A 12,092-nucleotide genomic window follows, 5' to 3' on the forward strand; every position below is an offset into this window, starting at 1 on the left:
ACAGCGTACATACCCCTGGCATGCTAGTTACGTAAGAGAACTGCGTTATTTATACGGTGCAGATCATGTGAAAGCTTGAGTCACGCAATCGTTTCAAAAGCAGCAAAATTTAACAAAAACATTCTGAACCTGAAAAGAAAGACAAAACATTACAGTTTTCGTAGTTTTCTTTCTTAAGCACTTACAAACATTCTGAAGTAACTTACTTATTTGTGGGGCTTTTACGACGTGACTAGGAGTGATTTTCAGTGGTTGTATCCGTTGAAATGGTCCGCACACTGCCCGTAGTGAAACGTTAGAAATTTTGCTTCTATCCGAGGTGTAAGCACTAAGCACCGAACCGACTATGTGCTGCAGAACATTTCTTCCGTTATTGCGGATTGTTTATGAGTCCGCTTCTTCCCGGGATACGCAATGCGTTCGTCTTTCTTTGTGTACTTCGCTGCCTCGCAGAACATATGCATCAGCCGTGCGCCTAGCCGAAGTTGGGAAGTTCGAAGAACCTAAGGAGCAGAACCTGAAATACCCCACGGGACAGTTGTTCTTACATCGGATATTTGGATACAGAGGTGCGCACAATACTACGTATGCATTGAATTTCGATAGTGCTACTTAACCTGGGCTCGGTATATTTGGAGCAGATATTCATATACGAAGAACCCTGAATCAGTATTTTTTGTTTAGGTGTGGTATTATTCCCGTGGCTGGCCAGAGTTTTCGACAGGGATCTCGCAGGAAGGAAAGAAGGCATCAAGATCGATCCTGCTCAGAACGAAGGCGCTGCCTTCAACAATATCGGGACGGGTCGTGATGTGAAGGGCCGAGCTGTGCCATATTATCAAGTTTTGATTGACGCGCGGGATTGCCCGCACATTCGAGCTCAGTCGGAGACGGTGACGTTTCTTGGACATCAGGAAAGCAGTAGATCTCTGTACTCTATTCCTGGGTAAGTCGACATTGCTGTTGTTGATTTTTTCCTGTGGCTTTCATTCCACAGATGCTCGATCAGTGTCTTTTATTTATTCTTATTAACACTTTGGTGATTATGAAACAGTTTTATTTGGAATGTTCGTTTGCTGTTGCCGTGTTGCGCCTTAATTTTGAAGTGATTTTAAAACAAAACATAAACGTGATAAAATTGTGGAATGAATGAGTTGTATTGTTTGATTCTGTGTGACAGTAACACTGTATGTTGAGGTAGCTTGCGATATTGTGGTGGAAAGTGAGCCTACTTATTTACCTGTTCCAGTGTTGTTGCCTTCATTGCATGATCAGTCTCCACAGTGTCTGACATGTAGCGTATTATTTTCAGATACCCTTCCCCGCTGTCGATCCCTGTGCGTCGCCTGCACGCTACTCCGCAGACCCGCTCCGCCGGGCAGCACCGTGAGCGCGTGGCTGTTGCAGGTAAGGTTTGAGTCAGATTGGTTCGTGTTTGGTTTGTTTGTTAAGTTATGCAACTGTCCAATGCATCTGATGCTGTCGTTGCTTGCAGGCGTTTGGAAGCCACGCACTTTCTCGAAGCCCTCTTCAGTTATAACGCAGCCAACCGACTTTATTGGATTCCTGACGAAATATATAACATTTCGGGCCTGCATATCGACAACCTGGATGATCTTCCAGAGACAGAGGGAATGTTTGTTAACGATACAGACACATTTCAAGCCGTCGTTGACCGGATCCTTAGCTGGCCAAAAAGGAAAATTCTCTTGGCTGATTCCCCGGGAGTCGGCAAATCGTCCGCCGCTCTCATCACTGCGCTAAAATGATTCCGGATTGTGATGTCAGCTGGTTCCACTTTCCTATCAGTGATGACGTATGTGGATTCAAATTTAAAAAGGGTCAACCGAAGCAGACTGAAATCGTCTCTGTCCCAAAGAAAGATTTTAATTCGTTTCTCCGATGTCAGAACTGGGCGGACGCGCAGCTTCTCATCGTTGATGGATTAACGGACAAAGAGCAGGATCTCAGCTCGATAATGAATTATTTGGGAAATTTTGTTCGCCGGAGCGTCCGTAGCCGATGCATTGTCGCTTCCTCACTAGCGGCTTCAAAGGTTTTCACTCGTGCTAAATTTTACCATGTCCCAGTTTGTGCGCCGGATTTGGATGATTACAACACTGCTATTACGAAGTCGGATTTTTTGGCTTCCGTTTGGAATACATTAGCCGATGACTATCACTGCCCCGCTGGAGACGGTGGTATGCAGCGCATACATGAATATTACAAAGAGATATTTGACGAGGAGAAATTTCCGCTGAGTGAAATGAGCAAAGATGGACGACTAATAATGAGTGAATCTAATGCGCGGCGTTTGGTAGCCAAGAAATGGCGATTTGCTGGCCATTCCTGGCGCTACATGTTTTATACCACAGTGGATAATATCAAAGCGGACATAATGGATGCTATAGATGCCATCGGCCCGATGGAAGAGCTGTACCAATACTTAATACATGGACGTGGGCCGAAAAATGACGATACCAAGAACCGGTTGGTTTTCAAATGCAGCGCCGGACAAACACTGGTGAGTCCATATGCCGCTGAAATGCTGGTACTCTGCAGTGAGCGATCGCCGGCCGTACTTCAGCGTTTGCAGCCATTTCTGGCTCATCTGTTTGGGAGAGGTACGTTGTATTTGTTGCATTCGTATTAGTTAATTTTTCTCGTTGACACCGTTGAATAGCCGGCGTTTTTCTTGCAGGAACCGAGGGGAAGTGTTTCGAACTGAAATTTTTTCAACGATTCAGAGTAAAAAACTCTTACTCAGAGACGGGAACGGAAAGCCTGTGCTGAAGGATGATTTAGAAGGACAGCTGTTCGAGGCAGACTGCGCGATGTTTGAGGGGATTTACAGGTTGGAAGACCAGGCGCGGCTAAAAGATCTCTGGAAAACCGTCGACAGTGGTTTATGGATTAAGCCGACCCGTGAAAACCAGGCCGGTTTCGACGCGGTTTACATCGACAAGAAGACGCATTCCGTGCGAATGTTTCAGGTTACTGTGCGACAAGAAGATCATCCATGTAAAACTAAGCCATTTGTAAGCTTTGCAAGACAACTGGTCAAGAAGTATGGATTCGTCATCCGACATGCCGAAATTATTTTTGTACTGGACTCTGACCCCAAAAAGTTCAATGTTGGAAGTCTGCTGGATAAGCCGAAAGCACACGAACTGAACGATTACCCATTTCCTTTACGAGATTCTTACGATCATAAATTTGCTGATGTCCGTGTGTATGCTGTGAGGCTAGAAAATGTTCTCATTCCGGACCCACAGGATAAATTTTGAATCCTGTGGTATGATTGAGAAGATTGGTTGGGCACCGAATATGGGGATTTTGGCATTTGGTTGATGATATCTGCTGATTACTGAAACAAGTTTTGATAATTACCTACGGTTTCTATTCTGGTTTCAGTATTTTACTGTTTGGTACTTACTCCTGGCACGTTACTAACGTAGGCGATCTGTGTTACTTATTAATACGATTTTGCAGATCATGTGAAAGCTTTGAGTCAAGCACGCGTTTTACAAACAGGAAACATATTATAAACTTGAAAATTAAAACAGTTCAATTTTCTAAGTTTCCTTTCTTATTAATTAAGTTTAATGAAGCCGAAATATATTTCGGGAGTAGTGCAGTATTTTCACTTGTTATCGGTGGTTTATGGCTACGCTAAACTGTTGTCCATAATTTTTATGATGCCCAGCTGAATTTTGGATAGGTAATCCCGACTTCGTACCCGTACTGCACGCCAAGATTCTCACATTTATCTGCTCAGACGTTGGGTGTTTTATCTTTTGACAACAAATGAAAAGATTAAATATTTCCCTGCAGTCGGAGTTAATTCCTTTTCTTTAAATTAAACGGGTTGACTGGCGAGCCAGAGCAATCTTCTCTGCAGAGCCAACTAAATCGTATCGCTGCGGAAAAAGAGTTGGAACTGTTAGCCCGGGATATGTCAGTATGGTCTGATCATGGCGGAGATATGAAGGATTCGTATTTTGGCAACAGTGTGCGATGTTATGCGTTTCTTGCCGATACCGATTTATGCTTCCGTGTTAACACGGTGACGGCATTTTGTGAAGCCAGCAGACTGGTAAGCGTGATAGTTGTAGCGGCTAGCCTTTTCGTTGTTCAGAAAGGGTTTTTCCAGACTCCTTTTTGAAAAAGTGTTTAACAAACTCTTTAAAAAAGTATTCTGAGCACCATTTTTTAACCATTACTTGCTGTTCACTTCCATTTTTAAAAATCATTAATGGTTTCTTGTTGGCTGTTATATTTGATATCTGACTATGCGCGCGTTTACGATTTGGTATACTTGGGTTAGTACAATATAGTTGTTCAATGCGGATAATGATATTGTTTGGCTTAGGTACATTTGTGCTCTGTGATTTACGGTTCGTTTTGATAGCTACCACGTATTATACAAGCGCTTCTTCCGGTACCAGCCTCGTTCAGATACGTCCACCCTAACGCCACTTTAATTGGAAAAGCACAAGTTGGCGCGGACAGTATTGTTGGCGAGCGCACGGTCATCCAGGACAAGGTGTCGATTAAAAAATCCGTTATCGGACCGAACTGTAAAATATCGGAAAAGGCCAAAATCAGTGGCTGTACGATTATGAACGACGTTTTCATCGGAGAAAGGTATAATTAGTGTTAATGGCATATTTAATTTGTTTTCTGTTTCGACGTATTTGCAAAGTGGGTAGTCGCATGTTTATATTCATTTGTAAAATTTCGTTGCGCTTTCGCAAATTGTAATTATACGGTTTTTGTTTGGTTATTTCCAGTTGTAATCTTCAGAACTGCATAATCGCCAGTCAGGCGCAAATCGGAGACAAATCCGACTTGAAAGATTGCTTGGTCGGACAACAGTTCGAAGTTCCGGTCTCTTGTAAGTGGTGGAATATGCTTGTTTATTCAACTGTATTGAATGGATTCACTTACCTGTGCTGTTTTCTTTATAGCCAAGCACTCCAGTGATACGCTAACCGATGGGGAAAGGCTGATGGAGTACTAATGTTCTTGTTCGGTCTCTGTTGTAATGTGCGTTTTTCTAGACTTATTTTTATTGTGGATTTGTAGTCGGTTTTCGTATAAATAAGCCTTGAGCATCGTGAGCAGATCAGCATTGCCAGAAGAGTTAACGTCCCTACGATCTAACTGGCTGCACTGATAAAGAAACAAGTAAAGGATAGTCACAATCACAGAATCACTGCGAGAGTCGAGGAAGACGACTCCCAGCAATGATCAACACATATTCGCCAAAAAACATGACGCCTCTCGGCGCTTTGGAGATGTTTTGCACGGTTTATGATCTGTAGCAAAAAGTATGAGTTAATGGCGTGAGAAGTGTATACAATCCTGCAATATTCCTCAACACCGCTCACTCTTTTTTTCGAAACCCTCAGATTTACATTTATTGTACAACGTTATTGCTAAGCACATTAAGACTTCCTACTTTAAATATGCACATGCAGATAGTGTGCGCAGCACACTGTTTTGTAAGTCTTTTTCGCTACAAGTAAAATTTTCACTTTTCAATTCGGTTTTAAAAATCTGGTCATTCCAATATTTTTATTTGCGAGAGATCAATCAAAATGGAAACAACACGGTTCAGTGAAAAGAACTCGTTTCCGCAGTCAGGAGCTTTCTATGCTGAAGACAAAGATATTTTCGGGGTTTTAATGGTTAGGCAACAATTATCCGCGCTAGCTAGACACCTGATTGTCAGCGAAGACATCTGAACATGCATAATGATAATTATTACAGCATTCGTTTTTTGTATTACTTGCAGAAAGCTTTGCAGGAGCTTGTAATTACTCGACCGGAAAATCCAGTGCAGGGATTGATAAGATACTTTATGCGAAATATTCGACAAGTGATAAAATCGCCATCATCGGCCCACCGTTGAGTGGTCGACATACGCTGGCTACGCAATTAGCCGAAGTCTTCGACGTTCCGTTGTTGGACTACGATCGCCTCTACGAAACAGTGGATCCACAACTGCAGATGGCTGTCACACCGTTTCACGAGAAGTGCGAACCCTTACCACCGGAAATGGCTTATTCTTTAATTCGACAGAAAATATTCAGCGATGATTGTATTGCGAAAGGATGGATTTTGTGCGGCTTTCCGGAAACAAGGGCGCAGGACGATTTATTTCGCCGGCAAGGAATCTCTCCTCTGAAAACCAGTACGAATTGTTAGATTGGTATGCAAAACATTTCATAACATTAATATTCCACGTTAATAGTACTTAGTAATATAGCCGAATAGATGTTAATATAGCCGTTAGACGATAACGCTGACTAGCTGAGGTAAGATAATGCGATCGTCATCTGTTCTGACCGGATTTTTTGTAACTGGTATACTGTAATGAGGAATGTCGCCTTGCAGTTATATTGCAAACTGATCCCGCTGTACTTTTGGAGCGAAGGAGGCATTATCTGTTTGATCCGGTTGATAAACGCCCATATCACAGTCAGCTGTACATGCCGGTGCTGAAAAGCATTGCAAAGCGTTTGATTGTACCGCAGAAATATACGAAAGGTCAACTTGCAGCACGTATGCAAGAGTTTGCATATGAGTCCATTCTGATTTCCAAAAGCTGTTCGACATTGGCCTACGGCGATCCGAGTTGTATCGTGATCAACGCCGATCAGTCTATCGGTGCAGTATTTAATGAAGGCAAGCCATGTTGATTTCCCGCTAGTCTGAACTACAAAATATGGATACAAACTTACATAGTATGATAATATATAAACTTACATAATATGATAATTTCAGCCCTGCAATTTTCCTCTCTTCAGTCTATTCAGCGTCGTCCGTACATGCATCGACTGCTTTTTATTGGGCGTCCTGGATCTGGGAAAAAATCCGTAGCTAACTGGCTGGCGCGAACATTTCGGCTTTACCACGGTACGCTTCGGGCTGTGTATTCATCTGTAAATGTACGGAATACGTAAATGCAACATAATTTTACATTATAACTTGTGGAAAATATCGACCTACAAGTCCGCTCAGTCCTTGTGCGCATGCAACAAATGAAAACGTTTCAGTTTCGTCTGGTTCTTTGGTGATGCGAGCGGCTGTCGATTCGGAACATGACAATTACAAAGAAATTAATGCACTGCTCAACCGGGAGCGGCAAAGTAAGCTTGCGCAATTTAGCAAAATAGTACATCTTATAACATAATTATGATGTACAATACTCTGTATATATATTAAGTACATAATTTATTGTATTGCAATATCCTACAAGCCCATCCAACAATTCTTTGACCGCTGTAAGCGGGAATTTAAAGAAACGTGGGCTTGAGCCATTTAATGTGCTTCGACACGTCACGCCACATGGGTCCGCGTATTCAGCGTAAATAAGCAACAAATCTGCATGTGTTGCAGTTACTGTCTCTGTGATATACAATGTAATATGTTAAGCATTATTTATTGCCATCATAATTTATATTAATTTTATGCTTTTGTAACAGTATCATCTTTGCTTTGCAATACAATATCGCGGTGGTACTTAATATCCATATTACTTTCAAATTACTGATTGCAACATGCCCGGGCTAAAGATAATTGAATCCACGTTGGTATAATAATGGTCTATTAATTGTGATCTATTATATTATTATTGGTTGAATATTTATAAATATATCTGCCACTACACTACGATGCGTATTTGCATTACTGTGCGTGATTTATATGCGCTGCGCTTACAGCGGTCAAAGAATTGTTGGATGGGCTTGTATATAAGTACAGTACTGTAATCAATAACTACGAATAAATTGTTTGGAATTACTGCTTCCATTGCTTGCCTAATTTGTGTGTCAGGTCTTTCTATAATTAGTAATGTGTATTTTGATGTTACTGTTTGCTTACCATTAATGTTACTGCGATTCCAGTTCCCGATGATATGGTTGGAGAAATGGTCTGCCGCGCTCTGGCCGAGACAGACCTGGTAGGATTTATCTTGCGTGGGTTTCCACAGAACCGTGTCCAAGCCGAACTTCTGGATCGCTGCGGATTCCGCCCTTCGCGAGTGCTTTTCTTTGACTGTCCGTCGGAAATTGCTCAACAGCGTTTGCTGCGTCGTGCGAACGACCTTTTCGACAAAGCAACACAACTAACGGACCTATACGACACACAGCGCACAAGCGTTCTCTTACCATCATCTGACCGGAAATGGGGAGTTAAAGATGTCGAAGCACAAGCCGGCATCATTAGATCTCAAGATAAGCTGTATGAGAATTACGAAAATGATTTGCGGACATATTATCAGGATATTTCATTAGCAATTGATGCAACACTTAGTCTCAAGGAAATGTTCGAAAAGGTGAGATGTGCGCTAGTGCATCCCATGCCGTTAAAAACAAAGAAAGCGCTTACTCCTGTTCGAACAGCACCATTCCAAAGTAATTGAGTACATGTAAGTCTTCAAAATGTTGATAATAACTGATAATAAATGACTGACGTGGTGACCTACAATAGCGTTTAATAAAATGTTTAATGTGCGTACATACGTATTGTGCGTACCTGTCATTATTATAAACGGTTTAAATTGTAACTTTTCTGGAAAATCTTTAATGTTTTAAAATAGCGAAAATTACCTGTACTTATTAGCAGAGTTTAACAGTATAACGGTAACCTCACATCACTATCATACAGTGTACATACCCCTGGCATGCTAGTTACGTAAGAGAAATGCGTTATTTATACGGTGGCAGATCATGTGAAAGCTTGAGTCACGCAATCGTTTCAAAAAGCAGCAAAAACATTTATTGTGAACCTGGAAAACAAAACATTACAATTTTCGTAGTTTTCTTTCTTAGGCACTTACAGACATTCTGAGTAACTTCCTTTTTTGTGGGGCTTTTACGACGTGACTTGGAGTGATTTTCAGTGGCTGTATCCGTTGAAATGGTCCGCACACTGCCCGTAGTGAAACGTTAGAAATTTTGCTTGTATGAGTTGTATCCGAGGTGTAAGCACTAAGCACCGAACCGACTATGTGCTGCAGAACATTTCTTCCATTATTGCGGATTGTTTGTGAGTCCGCTTCTTCCCGGGATACGCAATGCGTTCGTCTTTCTTTGTGTACTTCGCTGCCTCGCAGAACATATGCATCAGCGGTGCGCCTAGCCGAAGTTGGGAAGTTCGAAGAACCTAAGGAGCAGAACCTGAAATACCCCACGGGACAGTTGTTCTTACATCGGATATTTGGATACAGAGGTGCGCACAATACTACGTATGCATTGAATTTCGATAGTGCTACTTAACCTGGACTCGGTATGTTTGGAGCAGATATTTATATACGAAGACCCCTGAATCAGTATTTTTTGTTTAGGTGTGGTATTATTCCCGTGGCTGGCCAGAGTTTTCGACAGGGATCTCGCAGGAAGGAAAGAAGGCATCAAGATCGATCCTGCTCAGAACGAAGGCGCTGCCTTCAACAATATCGGGACGGGTCGTGATGTGAAGGGCCGAGCTGTGCCATATTATCAAGTTTTGATTGACGCGCGGGATTGCCCGCACATTCGAGCTCAGTCGGAGACGGTGACGTTTCTTGGACATCAGGAAAGCAGTAGATCTCTGTACGCTATTCCTGGGTAAGTCGACACTGCTCTTGTTTTTTTTGCTGTGGCGTTGATTCTACAGATGCTCGATCAGTGTCTTTTATTTATTCGGTTTTTCTGTTTATTGTCACTTTAGAGTTTAGCTTTCCGGAAAAAATTGTGTTTTGAATGCGCTTTTGTTATTTCACCATGATTTGGAAGTGATTTAAAAACATAAGCGTTTGATAAAATTGTGGAATGAATGAAATCCACGTTGTGCTACGTTGTTCTTGATTTGTAACGAGTTTTTGGATTCGTTTTATGGGCTTGCATTTCCATTATTTGCAGTGTCGATGTATTGTTTGATTTTTTGTAACAGTAACACTGTACTTCGGGCACCTTCATCTTTACCCTAACGCTTGTATTGTTAATTAAGTGTCTAAGATTTTTCCGGCAATGGATGTTTAGTCCGAAGATAACGAATGTAATTTATGTACTTACATCCAATCGGCTTCTGAGCCTTGTAAATTGCATAGAAGTGATAGCACTGCTTATACTATACGAGTACGAAGTACTTGCAGTATTGTACATACATGGAGTTTTTACGTCTTTGCAGACTGGATTATATATCTCACGACGATGTCATACCCTATTCCAGTACCGAAAAGAATGCCATAATGCATGATCTTTTTGAGAAATTTCTTTATCTGGATACCGAGAAAGGTTCCTATGAGCCGAAAGATACACTGCGAGCTTGGCAAGATCGGAACCATCCATGGCTTGAATTATCGGATGTGCATCGCGAAACGACGGAAAATATCAGAGTGACCGTGATTCCCTTCTACATGGGCTGTCGTCGGGATACGGGGCAGGGAAATGGACAAAGTGTTTACTGGTGGAGGTTAGTTTTTATCGTTAGTAAAAATTAATAGAATAGAAAAGCACATTTTATGCTTTGATAAATTAGTTTATTAAGGGAACCTTTGAATTCTGTGAGTTGCGAGTCGCACTATTAAGCTGCCATTGGAAGATGTGGATGGCATCGACGCTGTTTATTGGTTTATATTGAATAATTATTTTCGGAAGTCAATATTAAGCGCTATTATGTACACTGTTTTCTTGCCTGAGCAGGTTTTCAGGAATACATTTACAATTTTAATTTTTATGCGTTTCATAATCTTTCTTTGCAGATACTGCATTCGCTTGGAAAATTTAGGCGAAGAAACAGTACAGTTACGTGAGCGACATTGGCGAATCTTCTCCTTATCTGGAACTTTGGAAACGGTTAGAGGACGAGGTGTCGTAGGACAGGAACCAGTGCTTTCTAAAGTTTTGCCGGCTTTCCAGTACAGTTCGCATGTATCGTTACAAGCACCTTCTGGCCACATGTGGGGGTAAGAAAGCACGGAGTCGAATCGAAATATTTGCCATACAGTTTCGGTGTACAATTTTTTGTTATTGTTTCTTCATTTTGTTGCTTTATAAATGAGCATGCTTCTGGTGACAAGAACAAATACGACCAATTTATCGTTGTACGAAGCAGCGGTGCTTCATTTGCTTTCTTTGCAGCTCAGTATTGCCGCTTTCGGTACTTCAAATTTGCTTATACCTGAACTTAATTTAATATCTGTTTAATATCTGTCTATTTTTTTATTTTTTCATTCTGCTTTATAGGTATGTTTTTTATTCATTGATAACATAATCTAAGCAAGGACTGCAAAGTGAATGTCCAACTTCATATAAGTAGGCACTTATTAAGAAAATTGCGTTTTCTTGAATAGTGACGGGATTAAACAAGCATTTGGCTTTTCAGTTTCTTAATATCTATATGCAAGCCATGTTAATCAATGCATTAGCTTGAGTAGGAATCAAGTACGAGTACAGTACATTAATAATTGCTCTAGTAGTTTCAGTGATACAGTACTTAACTGGTACCGAATGCAGTTTTTTATCTTCAGTGGCGAAAATCCATGCATCATAACGCATTTATATGCGCATGTGTTTATTTTTGCAGGACCTTTCGGTTCGAGCGGGAAGACGGCAGTTCTGTAGATGTGAAAATTCCGCCATTCAGTTTGGAATCTAAAGATGATGATTCATCGAACATCACTGTTGTTTGATCTTTCATTCATGACTAGGTACTCCTCGATACAATGTCTGATTTGGAGTGTTGCTTCAAAAATCCCTTGTAATAGAGTTTATCGGGATTTCAATTTGATTTGATTTTATTTGTTCGTTGTGTACATACGATACAAAATGTTATGTTAAAGTACAGTACTTTGCATAATTATTTTCATCCCTTGCAGATTTAGAGGATTTTAATAGAAGTTAGAGGGCTTTAATAAAATTAGACAGTAGATTCTTGAAATGTTGAAATGTTTGTCGTAACATTTTGCTAGCATTTATTGGTTTATTTCGAGAAACAAAGTAAAACTGATGCGCACTAAAAAGGTAAACAATAAACGGCGACGCGCTAAACTTTTAAGAATGTAGTACATTATTGTAAATTTTGCAGTGCATGTTCTTACT

At 41.0% G+C, this 12,092-nt stretch overlaps 3 protein-coding genes and 1 long non-coding RNA gene across 8 annotated transcripts; 3 read left to right on the top strand and 1 right to left on the bottom strand.

Moving 5' to 3' along the window:
- Nucleotides 1-119: 119 nt before the first annotated feature.
- LOC129602723 (translation initiation factor eIF-2B subunit gamma-like) lies at nt 120-5,115 on the top strand. 5 transcript variants are annotated; one of them, XM_055501844.1, is made up of 8 exons: nt 120-569; nt 685-946; nt 1,313-1,407; nt 1,496-2,624; nt 2,702-4,096; nt 4,412-4,647; nt 4,794-4,897; nt 4,971-5,115. In XM_055501844.1, the coding sequence occupies exons 5-8, from the start codon at nt 3,956-3,958 to the stop codon at nt 5,021-5,023; spliced, it is 534 nt and encodes a 177-aa protein (XP_055357819.1). In that variant the 5' UTR covers nt 120-569; nt 685-946; nt 1,313-1,407; nt 1,496-2,624; nt 2,702-3,955; the 3' UTR covers nt 5,024-5,115. The 5 variants fall into 5 exon arrangements, with proteins under 5 accessions (XP_055357819.1, XP_055357816.1, XP_055357817.1 ...); XM_055501841.1 differs by lacking the exons at nt 4,412-4,647; nt 4,794-4,897; nt 4,971-5,115 and having other exon boundaries at nt 2,702-3,454; nt 3,722-3,739; XM_055501842.1 differs by lacking the exons at nt 4,412-4,647; nt 4,794-4,897; nt 4,971-5,115 and having other exon boundaries at nt 2,702-3,814.
- Nucleotides 5,116-5,462: 347 nt separating this feature from the next.
- On the top strand, nt 5,463-8,487 carry LOC129602719 (adenylate kinase 8-like). Its single transcript, XM_055501835.1, is given in 7 exon segments — nt 5,463-5,693; nt 5,801-5,888; nt 5,891-6,199; nt 6,403-6,693; nt 6,793-6,924; nt 7,065-7,157; nt 7,914-8,487. Coding segments are annotated over 7 exon segments (1,521 nt in total). The 5' UTR covers nt 5,463-5,603; the 3' UTR covers nt 8,432-8,487.
- On the bottom strand, nt 6,572-7,154 carry LOC129602726 (uncharacterized). The gene is made up of 3 exons (XR_008692434.1): nt 7,018-7,154; nt 6,775-6,948; nt 6,572-6,719 (listed from the first exon to the last, which is right to left on the bottom strand). It is a non-coding gene; the product is annotated as an uncharacterized LOC129602726 (long non-coding RNA).
- A 267-nt stretch (nt 8,488-8,754) lies between the features above and the next one.
- LOC129602722 (polymerase delta-interacting protein 2-like) lies at nt 8,755-12,017 on the top strand. Its single transcript, XM_055501839.1, has 5 exons — nt 8,755-9,240; nt 9,356-9,617; nt 10,180-10,464; nt 10,754-10,957; nt 11,578-12,017. The coding sequence occupies exons 1-5, from the start codon at nt 9,018-9,020 to the stop codon at nt 11,681-11,683; spliced, it is 1,080 nt and encodes a 359-aa protein (XP_055357814.1). The 5' UTR covers nt 8,755-9,017; the 3' UTR covers nt 11,684-12,017.
- Nucleotides 12,018-12,092: the final 75 nt, after the last annotated feature.

The sequence above is a fragment of the Paramacrobiotus metropolitanus genome, unplaced genomic scaffold (genome assembly GCF_019649055.1).
Source record: "Paramacrobiotus metropolitanus isolate TYO unplaced genomic scaffold, Prichtersi_v1.0 Parri_scaffold0000004, whole genome shotgun sequence".
In the NCBI taxonomy this organism is placed as follows: domain Eukaryota; kingdom Metazoa; phylum Tardigrada; class Eutardigrada; order Parachela; family Macrobiotidae; genus Paramacrobiotus; species Paramacrobiotus metropolitanus.